Genomic DNA, 12,113 nt, shown 5'->3' with positions numbered 1-12,113 from the left:
AACGCGAGGAACGGCCGCCAAAAAGCTTTCCTGGCGTGCCTTCCATGGACCTTAGCGCACTCTCTCGTGACCCTGTAGTAGCCATGGGTTTTTCTCCCCCACAGGAAAAAAATTACAATAATAACGTAATTAGGAAAACGGAAGTATTTTTCCCCCACCCAGTAACGAATTGCAAGGCCGCATGCGTGCACACATGATGACCCTATAGGGAGGAAATCCTAATTCTCCGCCTTGTGACGTTTGCCTGTCTATAAAGGTCATTTCCCCCCCCCCCGGAGATTGGAAGAGACGTTACATACTTCCGTTACCACGGCGTGGGTTGCGTTACTCAGGAATGGACCGAGGAGGGGAGGCTGCGGCCCCAAATCCTTGCTCGACCCTGGAAAGTGACGGGGGGGGAGGGAGTGGGGCTGATCAAACCACTCCTCAAATCTCTCACATACTTTACTTGTTTCCTTTAAATTAAAATCTTCATCTGCTCCCTTTTCTGCCAAAAGTGGTTTACAATCTGAAAAGAAGCCACTAGTAAAAGCCAAATAATAAATAACACACGGTTCCAATATCTAAAAAGCCTTAAACAAGGGGCATATGAAAAGTCATATAATAAAAGCAACGTGAAAAGCACAAGGAAAACACAGAATAAACCAGCCATTTGAAGCAAAGCCAGGAAGGTTGAATTCCACTGCAACAAAATAATCAAGGATTTTAATAAATACCTCCTTCCATTAACAGAACCGTCACTAAAAAGCGATTTGGGAAATATGTTAATAGAGCAAGTTATCAAAACTCACATACACCACTGAATAATTGTGATTACTTATAATCCCACACCTTGGAAATCTTAATAAAAATAATAATAATGATAGATAGATAGATAGATAGATAGACAGACAGACAGACAGACAGACAGACAGACAGACATGATTACTTATACAGTAATCCCATACCTTGGAAAGTGTAAATAATAATAATAATGATAGATAGATAGATAATGTGCCATCAAGACAGTTCTGAATTATGGCAACCCTTTTCAGGGTTTAATTAGATTAATTAGGTAAATACTCTGATGCTTTTAATATGTAAGATAATTTGGAGAATTGCAATAACTGTTTCTGCATGAGGGCATGTTCGGTCAGAACTGATTTATAGCCACCCTAATAGAGCTTTCAAGGTGAATTAGATATTTAGTGAGTGGATTTACCAGTTCAACTCCTACAGTGAATTTTCCATGGCTGAGATTCGAACCCTGTGCTCCAGAGTCCTCAATTCACCATTCTCTCCACTACAACTTGCTGAGAGTCCTGTTTATACAGAAGATCTGAAAGGGCATTTTAAAGGGACCCGCACTCCCAGCCAGAGGCAGGCCGAAAGCACTTCTGTTCCTGAAGCACAGCATGGTCGGGATTCGAACTCTGAACCTAAATCACCGAGCAGCGTCAGTCATCACTATGCCTCATAAAGGACCTGAGGTCCGTTTTGACCTCTCTTGACCGGTGGCCATTGTGCCACACATTACTAAAAATCCCAGGGGACGGAGAACGGTGAGGTTTTCATAAAGAGATGTTTTTACCAGCAATTATTTTTATTTTTCAAAGCATTGTTTTTCTTTTTCACACTTTATATCATTCAATGAATATGAAATACTTCTTGTGGGTTTCTGTTTATCCCCTATCCGAAATGACAAGAGCAGTGGGCAAAATCGCGTTGGCATAAAATCAATCAGATCCAGCATGGGAAATAATGAGTTCCGATTCATTTAAAACTTGCTATTTCCCCCACCCCTGTTAAGGGTCCGAACCTCCCAAAAAAAAAACCCCCAAGAAACCCTTTTCAGGACAAAAAGGGGGATTAATAGGACGCCGCAGAACCTGAAGTGAAGGAGGTGGAACAGGAAACTTTCCATGACTTTCAGATGATTGTTTCTTACACTGGCTACTGTTTACGTCATCATAACTTTCTGCAACAGCCTGTTCTTTTCTTCGAAGCGGTTGAAAGAACTTGAGTTTATCAAAACAGGGGCGTTCTATAAAACGTTTCTTCATTAGAAGCCATAGATAGACAATATGGGGACTCAATAATAATAATAATAATAATAATAATAATAATAATAATAATAATAATAATAATAATAATAATAATAATAATAATAATATACATTTATTATGTCATTGACCAGCAAAAAGATGGGCACTGTAAAGGCCCCGTCATCCAGCAAGAAGTATCCTCCTACCACCTTTGGGGAGAATTCAAATGGAATTTCTTGAACTCTCACAAGAAATCTATACAAATTAAAAATATCAGCACCCTCTGGATTAATTCTCTCCACCTCTCCGCCTATTGCGCATGTGTGTTGCAATTCCGGCTAGCCATGGGAAGCCAAAGCTGTTCCCCACATTTTATTTTTATTTATTTTATTTATTTCATTTATACTCCGCCTATCTAGTCAATTGTGACCACTCTAGGCGGCTTACAACATGCACTTAAAAAATAAACATATAACATATAACATCCTGGCGGTACGTTGCCCCCTTAACCCTGCTGTGAGAGTGGCTTTATCCAGAAAATAAAACATAACACAATTGCTTTCAGGAATTCAGGGGAAAGTTTGAACTGGAACTGAAGCATCTGTATTTAGTGGCCAAGCCCAATCTGCAAAGGTGTGCAAGAAAGAAAGAAAGAAAGAAAGAAAGAAAGAAAGAAAGAAAGAAAGAAAGAAAGAAAGAAAGAAAGAAAGAAAGAAAGAAAGAAAGAAAGAAAGAAAGAAGGAAAGAAAGAAAGAAAGAAAGAAAGAAAGAAAGAAAGAAAGAAAGAAAAGAGAGTGCCAGAGATCATGTGCAGAGTGACCCTCACTCTTAGTATTTATTTATTTTATTTACTGTATTTACGGTATATCCCACCCATCGGGTCCATTGACCACTCTGGGCGGCTAACAAGAGATTAAAAATAAAACAATTTAAAATATAACAATATGCTCTCGTCTGTTCCCGTAACTTTTGAAACTTGCCTGAAGTTTTGCTTCCTTGACGTTTTTCACCCGCTTTAATAAAAAATATTAACTTTCACAACTCTTGGGTCGTTTGGGACGAAGAGAGTCGGCCTTCCTCGAAACGAGGCCTTCTTTGATCATCTGTTGGGAACTGGTGTATTTGTGGGTTTTTTTTTTAATAGACCTACCTTGCAGGTTTGGCGTAAGCATTAAAGTGCTCAACCTTGCAGGGTTTTTTCCCCGTAACCCCCTGGAAGCACTGGTTGGTCAGAGAGTACTAAAGTGTTAGGAGGTCTGAGGCAGGAAGATTTCCCCAAGCCAGCCATCATCCTATTAGGTCCTCACGGATTTTACCCACACCAGGAATTCAGTGCAACCATAGGAACAGGGAATACCCCTTTATTGGACCATGAAGAAAATAAAAATTTAAAAAATGAAGTGAGCTTTCGATGATGATCATCTTCCTCAGGCTGTGCACCAAGTTCTTGCAGGTAGCTCGAAAAGGATATGTTTATAATAAAGTCCCAAAGTTTAATGGCTGCTTTTCGGGGCCAGATGTAGCTTCTTCCCATCTCCAGCCAGTGGTTTGGAATTGATCACCCATCCAGTACAATGACATAGGTGGACTTACCCCAAATTTCTTCTGAACCAGGAAATTCCGGGTAGTATTGCTGAGTGGTTAGTGTGGACCTCTCTGATCTAGCATCATCTTGGCATGTGTGCTTAATTTTTCCTATGAGCAGCTTCTGCTCTGGCGCAATGTTGGTGAGGAATGCAGTCCGTAGCATGCAGTTTTTTTTGGGGGGGGGGGTGGCTCTACGTATTGCTGTTGCTTTTTCACTCACTTTTCAACACCATGGATGGTTTGTCTGGATTAGGCTAGGACACAACAATATATTTATCCCAACTAAAGGATCTTGATCCCCAAGTCCAACAGTACTACAAATATCAGCCAGTCCTTCAAGGATGGAGAGCTTTTTAATTAGAAATATTTGTATTGCCACTGAGCATGTACAGAACATTTTATGAGCCACTCAAACAACTATGGCCTCCACCTTTATGGAGACAGGAGGGGTCCCCAATTCAAGGGATCAGGTAACCCCAGAATCCTATACCGACTTTTCGTTGCTCTTTGTTTTCTTAGAAAGTGGGCAGTAAGCGTCACAAGTTCAGCCAATTAGTCTGGTATTTTCTCTTTGATAGCAGCACAGAATACTGTACAGTGGTGCCTCGCTTTATGAGGATAATTCGTTCCACTGAAATCGCTGTTAAGCGAAATCCTTGTCAAGCGAAACGAAAAAGCCCATTGAAATGCACTGAAAACCGGTTCAATGTGTTCCAATGGGCTAAATACCTCAGCGTCCAGCGAGGATCCTCTATAGGGGCGGCCATTTTTGGTGCCTGTAAAGCAAGGAATCCGTCCTAAAGCACAGCGGGGAGCCATTTTGCACAGCAGGCAGCCATTTTAGAGCCGCCGATCAGTTGTTTTAAAATCATCATCTAGAGAAAAATCGGTTCCCAAAGCAGGGAACCGATCATCGTCAAGCGAAATTTCCCTATCTAAACATCATTTTGCAATCGCTATTGCGATTGCAAAAACCTCATCATAAAGCAGATTTGTCGTTTAACGAGGTAATCGTTAAGCGAGGCACCACTATAAATGAATTTGAAAGGGTCCTATTAAAGCCACTGAGTCCAACCATCTACTGAAGGCAAGAATCCTAATCAAAGCAGAGAATTGTCCAATTTTCTCTTTAATGCCTCCATCGTTGGAAGCCCTCGCCACCTCCTGAGGTCATGGGTTCCCTTGTCGTACTGCTCTAACAGTTAGGAAATTTTTCTTGGTCTTCAGCCTAAATCTGGCTTCCTGCAGCTAGAGCCCATTCTTATGTGTCCTGCATTCTGGGATGATCGAGAACAGCTCCCGCCCATCCTCTGTAGGACTACCTTTCAAGTATTTGAAAAGTGTTATCCTGTCTCCCTTCTGTCTTCTTTTCTCAAGGCTAAACATGCCCAATTCTTTCTGTCATCCTCCTAGGGCTTGGTTTCCAGTTCGCTAATCCTCCTTGTTGCCCTCACACAAATTAGCCTTCAGTTCCTCATTGCTAAAATGGATGCTGTACCTTGGAATATAAAAAATATAAGGCAATAGAATAATAAAATAACAAAAGGAAAAGGTGCATTCGTGGAAATCTTAGCTTAAAAGAAGGGGAACGTGCAATCCTAGGATGTAGAAAAGATGCAGTAGTACCTCGGTTTACGAATGCCTCGGTTAACGTAATTTTCCGTTTACGAACGAAAATCCATTGAAAATAATGCCTTGGTTTACGTTTTTCCCCACAATACGAAGGAAGTTTCCCAGGATGCATTGGGCCTGGAGGTTTATAGTGCCGCCCCTCCGTTCCTATGGCAAACTGCATTTCGGTTTACGAATTTTTCTAATTACATAATGTCCCGTAGAATGCATTAAATTCGTAAAGCGAGGTGCCAGTGTTAATGTTCTTCATTTCAGTGTAAAATGCCCAACGCGTTTCAGCCCATCAGCCTTCTTCAAGGGCGTGTTTATCAAACTCTTAACAAGCTCTTCCTCCGTTTATTTGGTCCGCAACCGGTTCCATTAAACCAAATTGACCCTGGAATAGCCAGAAAGCTTGCACTGGAGACCGTGTCACATTCTATATTCGCGACCAAGAATATCTCAGAGGAAAGAGGGCTGAGAGCAACCCATCCATGGCTTCAGCAGACCTAGCCCTACCATTAGGGAGAATGAAGCAAAGGGCTCCGCCAGCAGATGCAGAGGGAAACAGCCGCCAACGGTCCCCTGGCTCATTTCCCTCTTTTGGAGAACCGAACCAGCAGCCCTCGAACGCCCTGGAAAGTACCGTGAGGGATGCTATCCCGTTGGCAGTCTCGGAAAAAAAAGAGCCACATCGCCCCAGTCCGATCATCTCCTGCACGTAGAAGGCAATCCTTTATCATTTGGGTCATGCTGATATAGCTTTTAAGCTTGCAACCTACACATTCCCTTTTGCTACCCATTCCTCAACTTCCAGGGTCTTCCTGGTGTGGGAGGAAGTACAGGGTCAGTCACCCCCACCCCGGCGTGCTCCATCTCCCTATACCCCAAATTCAGACACAAGAGGCAGGATTAGAAACAAAGAATTGTGCAACGTTTATTTCTTATCAGTGAAACCGGGGCAGGATATATATTCCACACCTTCTTTAAGACATCCGGTTGAGAGCTGGTCCTTTAACCCAAAATAAGAAAAGACTTTAGGAAGCACAGCTTTCAGCCAGGCTGAGCCAGGAAGCAGTAAAACTCATAGCAAAGGCCAACAAAGCATTTTCCCGCATCACGATTTCTCAGGATTTGCCCAGAGCACCGAGCAACGCCAAGCACGAAGCTCGTTCGAGTAACCGAGGCTCCCGTTTCGACAATCAACCTCACCCTGAAAAAAAACAGCAACCTAAGGAAAGAGTAGGATTTGAGGGACTCTATTTGCAATCTTCCTGGTAGGTGCGTGGGGATGTGCATAGATTGGCGGAAGGATGACTGAAAGTCAAAGATACCGTCAAAGAACGGAGAGTCTAAAGCTATCGGTTCGCCCCTTCACAGGAAAGCTACCTGGAAAAACAGCGAAGAGAAGCGGGGTCTATTTTGGTCCAAAAGAAGCTGCCATTAAAAGGAAAGCTCAAGCAATGCTCTAGATAGTGGAATGTAAACTGTTTTTTAAAGGTGCCTCGGGACTAAGCCTTCGGAATTTGGTCACTGGAACCATGTTTTGGCACAATCCGTGGAGAGTCAAAGGAGTGTGTGTGTGAGAGAGAGAGAAAGGAAAGTTGCTTTGCTTTCTTGATCCCTGTATTATTAGATGTGTTTGATCCATATGATAAACGACAGCATCCCCTAAGTTGGAAGAGGCTTTTGAAATGGTAGGGGGGAGGGGGGGGAGGTCTAGAAAATTCTCGATTAAAAAAAAGAGCAGCCAAAGGAGAGCATCCTGACAAGGACAGTCATAGGGAAGAGAGAGGCTAAACGGGGCAGCAGTGGCTCCACCCGAGCGCCTAACCCTTTAAGGTTTCCGGTAGTAGCACAATTTTGGAGAGATTCTCTTCGGTAAGGCGCCGGGAACAAAAGACGGGATTCCGAGCGTCGCCGGGCTCAAAGGATCTGGCGTGGCATACCATAACCCGTCATGCCCGCCTGAGACGCACCCCGATTTGTGCCCATCTGCAGCCCGATGACGCTTTGGCCCTCCTTGAGCTTGTCCTCTGAAAAGGCACGACGATTCTCCTGGGATTTCCTGGAAGGGGGGAGAGGGGGGGAAAAAGGATGAAGAGAAAGTGAGAAAAGATACAATCATAAAATTTTGGAACGGCAGAGCTGGAAGAGATTCGGTGGATCACGTCAAGGAGGTCCAGCGGGAAATCAAAGCCCCATCGTCCGGCTTTGCAGCCAAAGTGAGCTAAACCAGCAGGCTTAAGTTAGGAACAGCCGCAGGAAGGTCCCCTCTCGTTTTCCCATCACATGTACCTGTGAAAGGAGTGGGACTGCAAGGAAAGTCTCCCCAAAAGATCTGAGAAGCTAAGAAGGTTCGCGTGGGGAGATGTGGTCCTTTACATGCCCGTCTTGCTTGAAGGTTCACCGAACCATACTGATTTTAACCAACTATTTTACTTTTTAGTGGGTGGAACTGTGTTGCTGATTGCAATTAGTCACACTAGAGACAGTAGAGTAGGCCCATTTGACTCAAGGGAATTTACAGGGACATAACTAGGTCATTCTGGGAGCTGTAGTACCAGAAAATTAGCTGGGAGTGGTAGTCTTCTTACCACGAAGAATCTCAACAATTCTCTATCTTCTGTATTCTGTATCCCTTAATTTTTTTTATTTTGGTGCAGTGTTTTCAAAAGAATCCATCTGAGTAGCCACTGCGAATATCAGCCTATCATTTTTATTGGCTGTATGTTTTTAAAATGTCAACTTAATATTAACTTCACTTTTAATAACATTTATGTTTTATGTTACTGTCAGTGTTGTAACACCATGCAAAAGGACCATCGGTCAGATGGGTGGTCCAGAAATGGAAGAAATACAGTGGTGCCTCGCTTGGCGAGGATAATCCGTTCCAGCGAAATCGCTGTAGAGCAAAATCCTCGTCAAGTGAAATAAAAAAAGCCCATTAAAACGCATTGAAAACCGTTCAATGCGTTCCAATGGGTGAAATACCTGTTCGTCCAGCGAAGATCCTCCATAGGGCGGCCATTTTCGGGTGCCTGTGCAGCGAAAAATGCCTCCTAAAAACAGCGGGGAGCCATTTTGAGCAGCCGGCGGCCATTTTGAAAACACGACAATCAGCTGTTTTGATCGTCGTAATGCGAAGAATCGGTTCCCGAAGCAGGGAACTGATTGTCGGGAAGCAAAAAAAAGCCCATTAAAACATCATTTTGCGATCGCAATTGTGATTGCAAAAACATCGTTGTGAAGCGGATCCATCGTCAAGCGGGGTAATCGTTAAGCGGGGCACCACTGTAAAATAAAATAAATAGTATTCTACCCCTGCCACCTTACGTACACCGCACTAACATTTGGAGAAATGAATCTTGCAGCGGGGTGCATTCTTGTGCCAAGAAAGACTGAAAAACTTTGCAAGACACGTCGTCCTCCTTCTGGGAATCAGACTGCACAAGGCCATGCCACATATGAACAAACACACACATTCTCCTTGACTTACTTCGGGAACCAGTTGGGGTCCCCAGTGAAGAATTCGTCTCCCCGAGAGACAGCCAAACCTCCCAGATTCATCAAGGTCCTCTGTACGCAGGCCATGTTTTTACCTGTGTGGGAGAGAAATTTAGAAGCCAAAGAATAACAATGATGCACCGTCCAATCAATTCAGACCCAGGGTGACCCTTTCCAGGATTTTCTTCATAGAGGGTGGTCAGAAGGGGGTTGACCGTTCCTTCCTTCTAGTCCTTGGGATTGCCGCTTTGCTGGGGAAAAAAATCTATACAGGTGTCTCTTCACCTGGAAGACGCCATGGGGAGTTACATTTGAGTAACACTGCAGATCACAAAGCCTAATATCATTCACAGGTGGCATTTAGGGTCACTGGGCTGGGCATAGTCCACCTGGCACGGGAAACAATAATGTACAAAAAAAAGGAAAGGAAAAAAAGGCATATAGTTCTTGCACGCAATCAAAAAATAAGGTGGTTTGATACCTTTATTACACCACTAAAATCTAAAAGAGAAGACTCCCTGGAAAAGCCCCTGATGTTGGGAAAGAGTGAAGGTAAGAGGAGAAGGGGACGACAGAGGATGATGAGATGGTTGGAGAGGGTCACCGAAGCGACTGACATGAATTTGACCCAACTCCGGGAGGCCGTGGAAGACAGGAGGGCCTGGCGTGCTCTGGTCCGTGGGGTCACGAAGAATCGGACATGACTTAACGACTAAACAACGACAACAAAATCTCACAAGCAGGCAAGCTTCGATTCTACCCTTCAATCCCTGCCTTTGATTCACACGTCTCATCCCCACACTTCAATACAGAGAGAGGAATTTTAAAAAATTACGGGACGATGCTTATGCATAGAAGGCAGTGACTGACGGGTTTGTGAGTTATTACCATAGGTGTTGGCAAAGGTATCACCTATAGATTTTAGCAATAGCATCTGCCGCTTTATTTTTTTTGATCGTGTGCAAGCGATGGCTTTCCTCCCTAATTTTGGCTGCTGCTATTGTACATTTACAGCGAGAAACCCTTTACAAAGCACTAGAAACGATGCAAGACGTGAGTCAAGGCTCCCAAATACGGTAATTCGCTCACCACCAGGAAAAAAATGTTTTTGTGAAAAAACTGGGGTGGTCGTTCATTTTAAGGGCATTTTTTTTCCTTCCCACCTTTTAAAGGCCTGAATGACACTTTTTCCTCCCCAAAAACTTTAAGGAGGCCTTTCCCTGACCATTTATATTTGCTTGTTTCACCCTCCGCCTTCACTGCCCAAGCGTTTTGTACCTTCCCAGAGGTCGACGGTTTGGAATATGTCTGTGGCCAGAATCCCATAGTTCTCTGCCGCCTGCAAAAATTTTGAGATCTGCTCCATCTGTTTGAAGGCCATACTGGAAGCTTGGATCTTATCCACCGGCCCTTTTCCTGGGGGGTAAAGGCTGTTGATCAGCTTGGACAGCACCTAAGGAAGACGAGCGACAAGGATAGTGAAACTAAAAATCCCGTAACGGCCTAGCCCTCGTCTCTCTCCGATTTTTTCGTATCAGCTTCAAATAAAGATCATTTTATTTTCGCAAACTCTTTTTCACAAAAGAGCAGAAATAAGTCCTCCCCGCTCTTCCCCTTTTCTCAGGCCATTTCTGCCCCTTAAAAGGTGAATCAGGGATACTGGATTGGCTGTTGCCACACAAAATAATTCATATACAGTGGTGCCCCGTTTAACGACGAATTCACATAGCGACGCGTCGCGATGTTCTCAATGGCCAAAAATCGCATTGCGATGATCAGTAAGTGTTTCGCTTACTGATCTTCGCATTGTGATGTTTTAAAAACAGCTGATCGGCGGTTCCAAAATGGCCGCCTCCCAGCGTTTTCGCGCAGTTTCCCTCGCATACCGGGCGGCGAAAATGCCAGCCGTATGGAAGATTTCCGCATAGCGGTGAGTTTTTCCGCCATAAGAACGCATTAAACGTGTTTTGATGCGTTCCTATGGGGTTTTTAGTCCCACATAGCGACGAATCCGGATAGCGATGATTTTTTCAGAACGGATTATCGTCGCTATGCGGGGCACTACTGTAATATCTTTTAAGAACACAGTGACAGAAGTTTGATGTCACTTGAATTGCAGAGTTTCAATCTATGGAATTCTGGGGTTCGTAATTTATTAAGGAGATCCTTAGAATTTTTTGGTTGGAACCTCCAGGAAAAGACAGAGAATCCTTGGTAAAGGTAAAGGTAAAGGTAAAGGTAAAGGTTCCCCTTGACATTTAGTCCAGTCGTGTCCGACTCTAGGGCGTGGTGCTCATCCCTGTTTCCAACCCACGGAGCTAGAGTTTTTGTCCGAAGACAATCTTCCGTGGTCACATGGCCAGCGCAACTAGACACGGAACGCCGTGACCTTCCCACCGAGGTGGTACCTATTTATCTACTCGCATTTTTGCATTTTGCATGCTTTTGAACCGCTAGGTGGGCAGGAGCTGGGACAAGCGACGGGAGGTCACCCCATCAAATGGATTCGATCTTATGACTGCAGGTCTTCTGACTTTGCAGCACAGAGGCTTCTGCAGTTTAATCACGTCCCCGGGTAACCTTGGGACCTCAGCAAATACGTTATCAGATGGTTACACCAATGTTCTTACACCAATAAGCAACTGGAATTATTACTTTTTAATTACCTTTCTTAAAACATACATGAAAAGGCATAAACTAGTAGGGGCCACCTATCCCCCACTCTGTAAAATGAATTTTAAAAGTTACAGCCATCTTACAAGAGGCATGAACTTCTACTGAATTCTTCTCTTTTTAAAATCATAATGTAAATGAGCTAACTTTTAGTTTTTTGGGGGAGGGAATGGGGGAGAGAATTAAAGACAACTGACTCATTTGCAACAAGAAACTCTGAAGTTCTGTAGGAGGATAGATTGAGTTACAAGAAGGGTATATTGAGGGTTGGGGGGGGGGCAGAATTGGCTGTTTTTGGAAACCTACACAGCCCCTCCCAAGTCTAGAGAAGAGCAAAACGATGATCCACCGAAGTTGCCAACTCCATCACTTAGTGCACGAGGCAAAACGCTTGTCCTTCTTAAGTCAAAGGAGTGCCTTACCGTGCCGTCTTTTAGCCACTTCTGAAAGTTGTCCTTCCCAGGCTGGGGTTGCCCAACCTCTGGGCCACACTGGGCCACGATCCACTGGATGAGAATCTGCTCCAGTTCAGGGTCATACTGCCGGTCAATCTTCTGTTGAACCTCCCGGCTCAGTCCATAAGCAGGCCCCCGGTTTGCCATGACGTCGAGGCTGTGTTCTCCTGTGGACAGCAGGCAGAAGAAGCGTTGATTAAAAGAGACAGAAGATGAGCATCAATTAAGCAGCACAGAACTCCTGAAAAAATTAAAA

General features: G+C 44.1%; 1 protein-coding gene across 2 annotated transcripts in view; it reads right to left on the bottom strand.

Moving 5' to 3' along the window:
• Positions 1-6,134: 6,134 nt before the first annotated feature.
• Positions 6,135-12,113, bottom strand: part of TAGLN2 (transgelin 2) — a 30,731-nt gene continuing 24,752 nt past the window's right edge. For both annotated transcript variants that reach the window (XM_072984406.2, XM_020802457.3), the window contains exons 2-5: positions 11,825-12,024; positions 10,008-10,182; positions 8,722-8,824; positions 6,135-7,290 (exon numbers count right to left, since the gene is read on the bottom strand). In XM_072984406.2, coding sequence (XP_072840507.1) covers positions 7,149-7,290; positions 8,722-8,824; positions 10,008-10,182; positions 11,825-12,004 — 600 coding nt within the window. In that variant the 5' untranslated portion in view covers positions 12,005-12,024 and the 3' untranslated portion in view covers positions 6,135-7,148. The remainder of the gene's footprint in view (positions 7,291-8,721; positions 8,825-10,007; positions 10,183-11,824; positions 12,025-12,113) is intronic.

Source organism: Pogona vitticeps, chromosome 15, assembly GCF_051106095.1.
Source record: "Pogona vitticeps strain Pit_001003342236 chromosome 15, PviZW2.1, whole genome shotgun sequence".
NCBI classification, from domain to species: Eukaryota; Metazoa; Chordata; class Lepidosauria; order Squamata; family Agamidae; genus Pogona; species Pogona vitticeps.
This window is presented reverse-complemented; position numbering and strand designations above follow the sequence as displayed.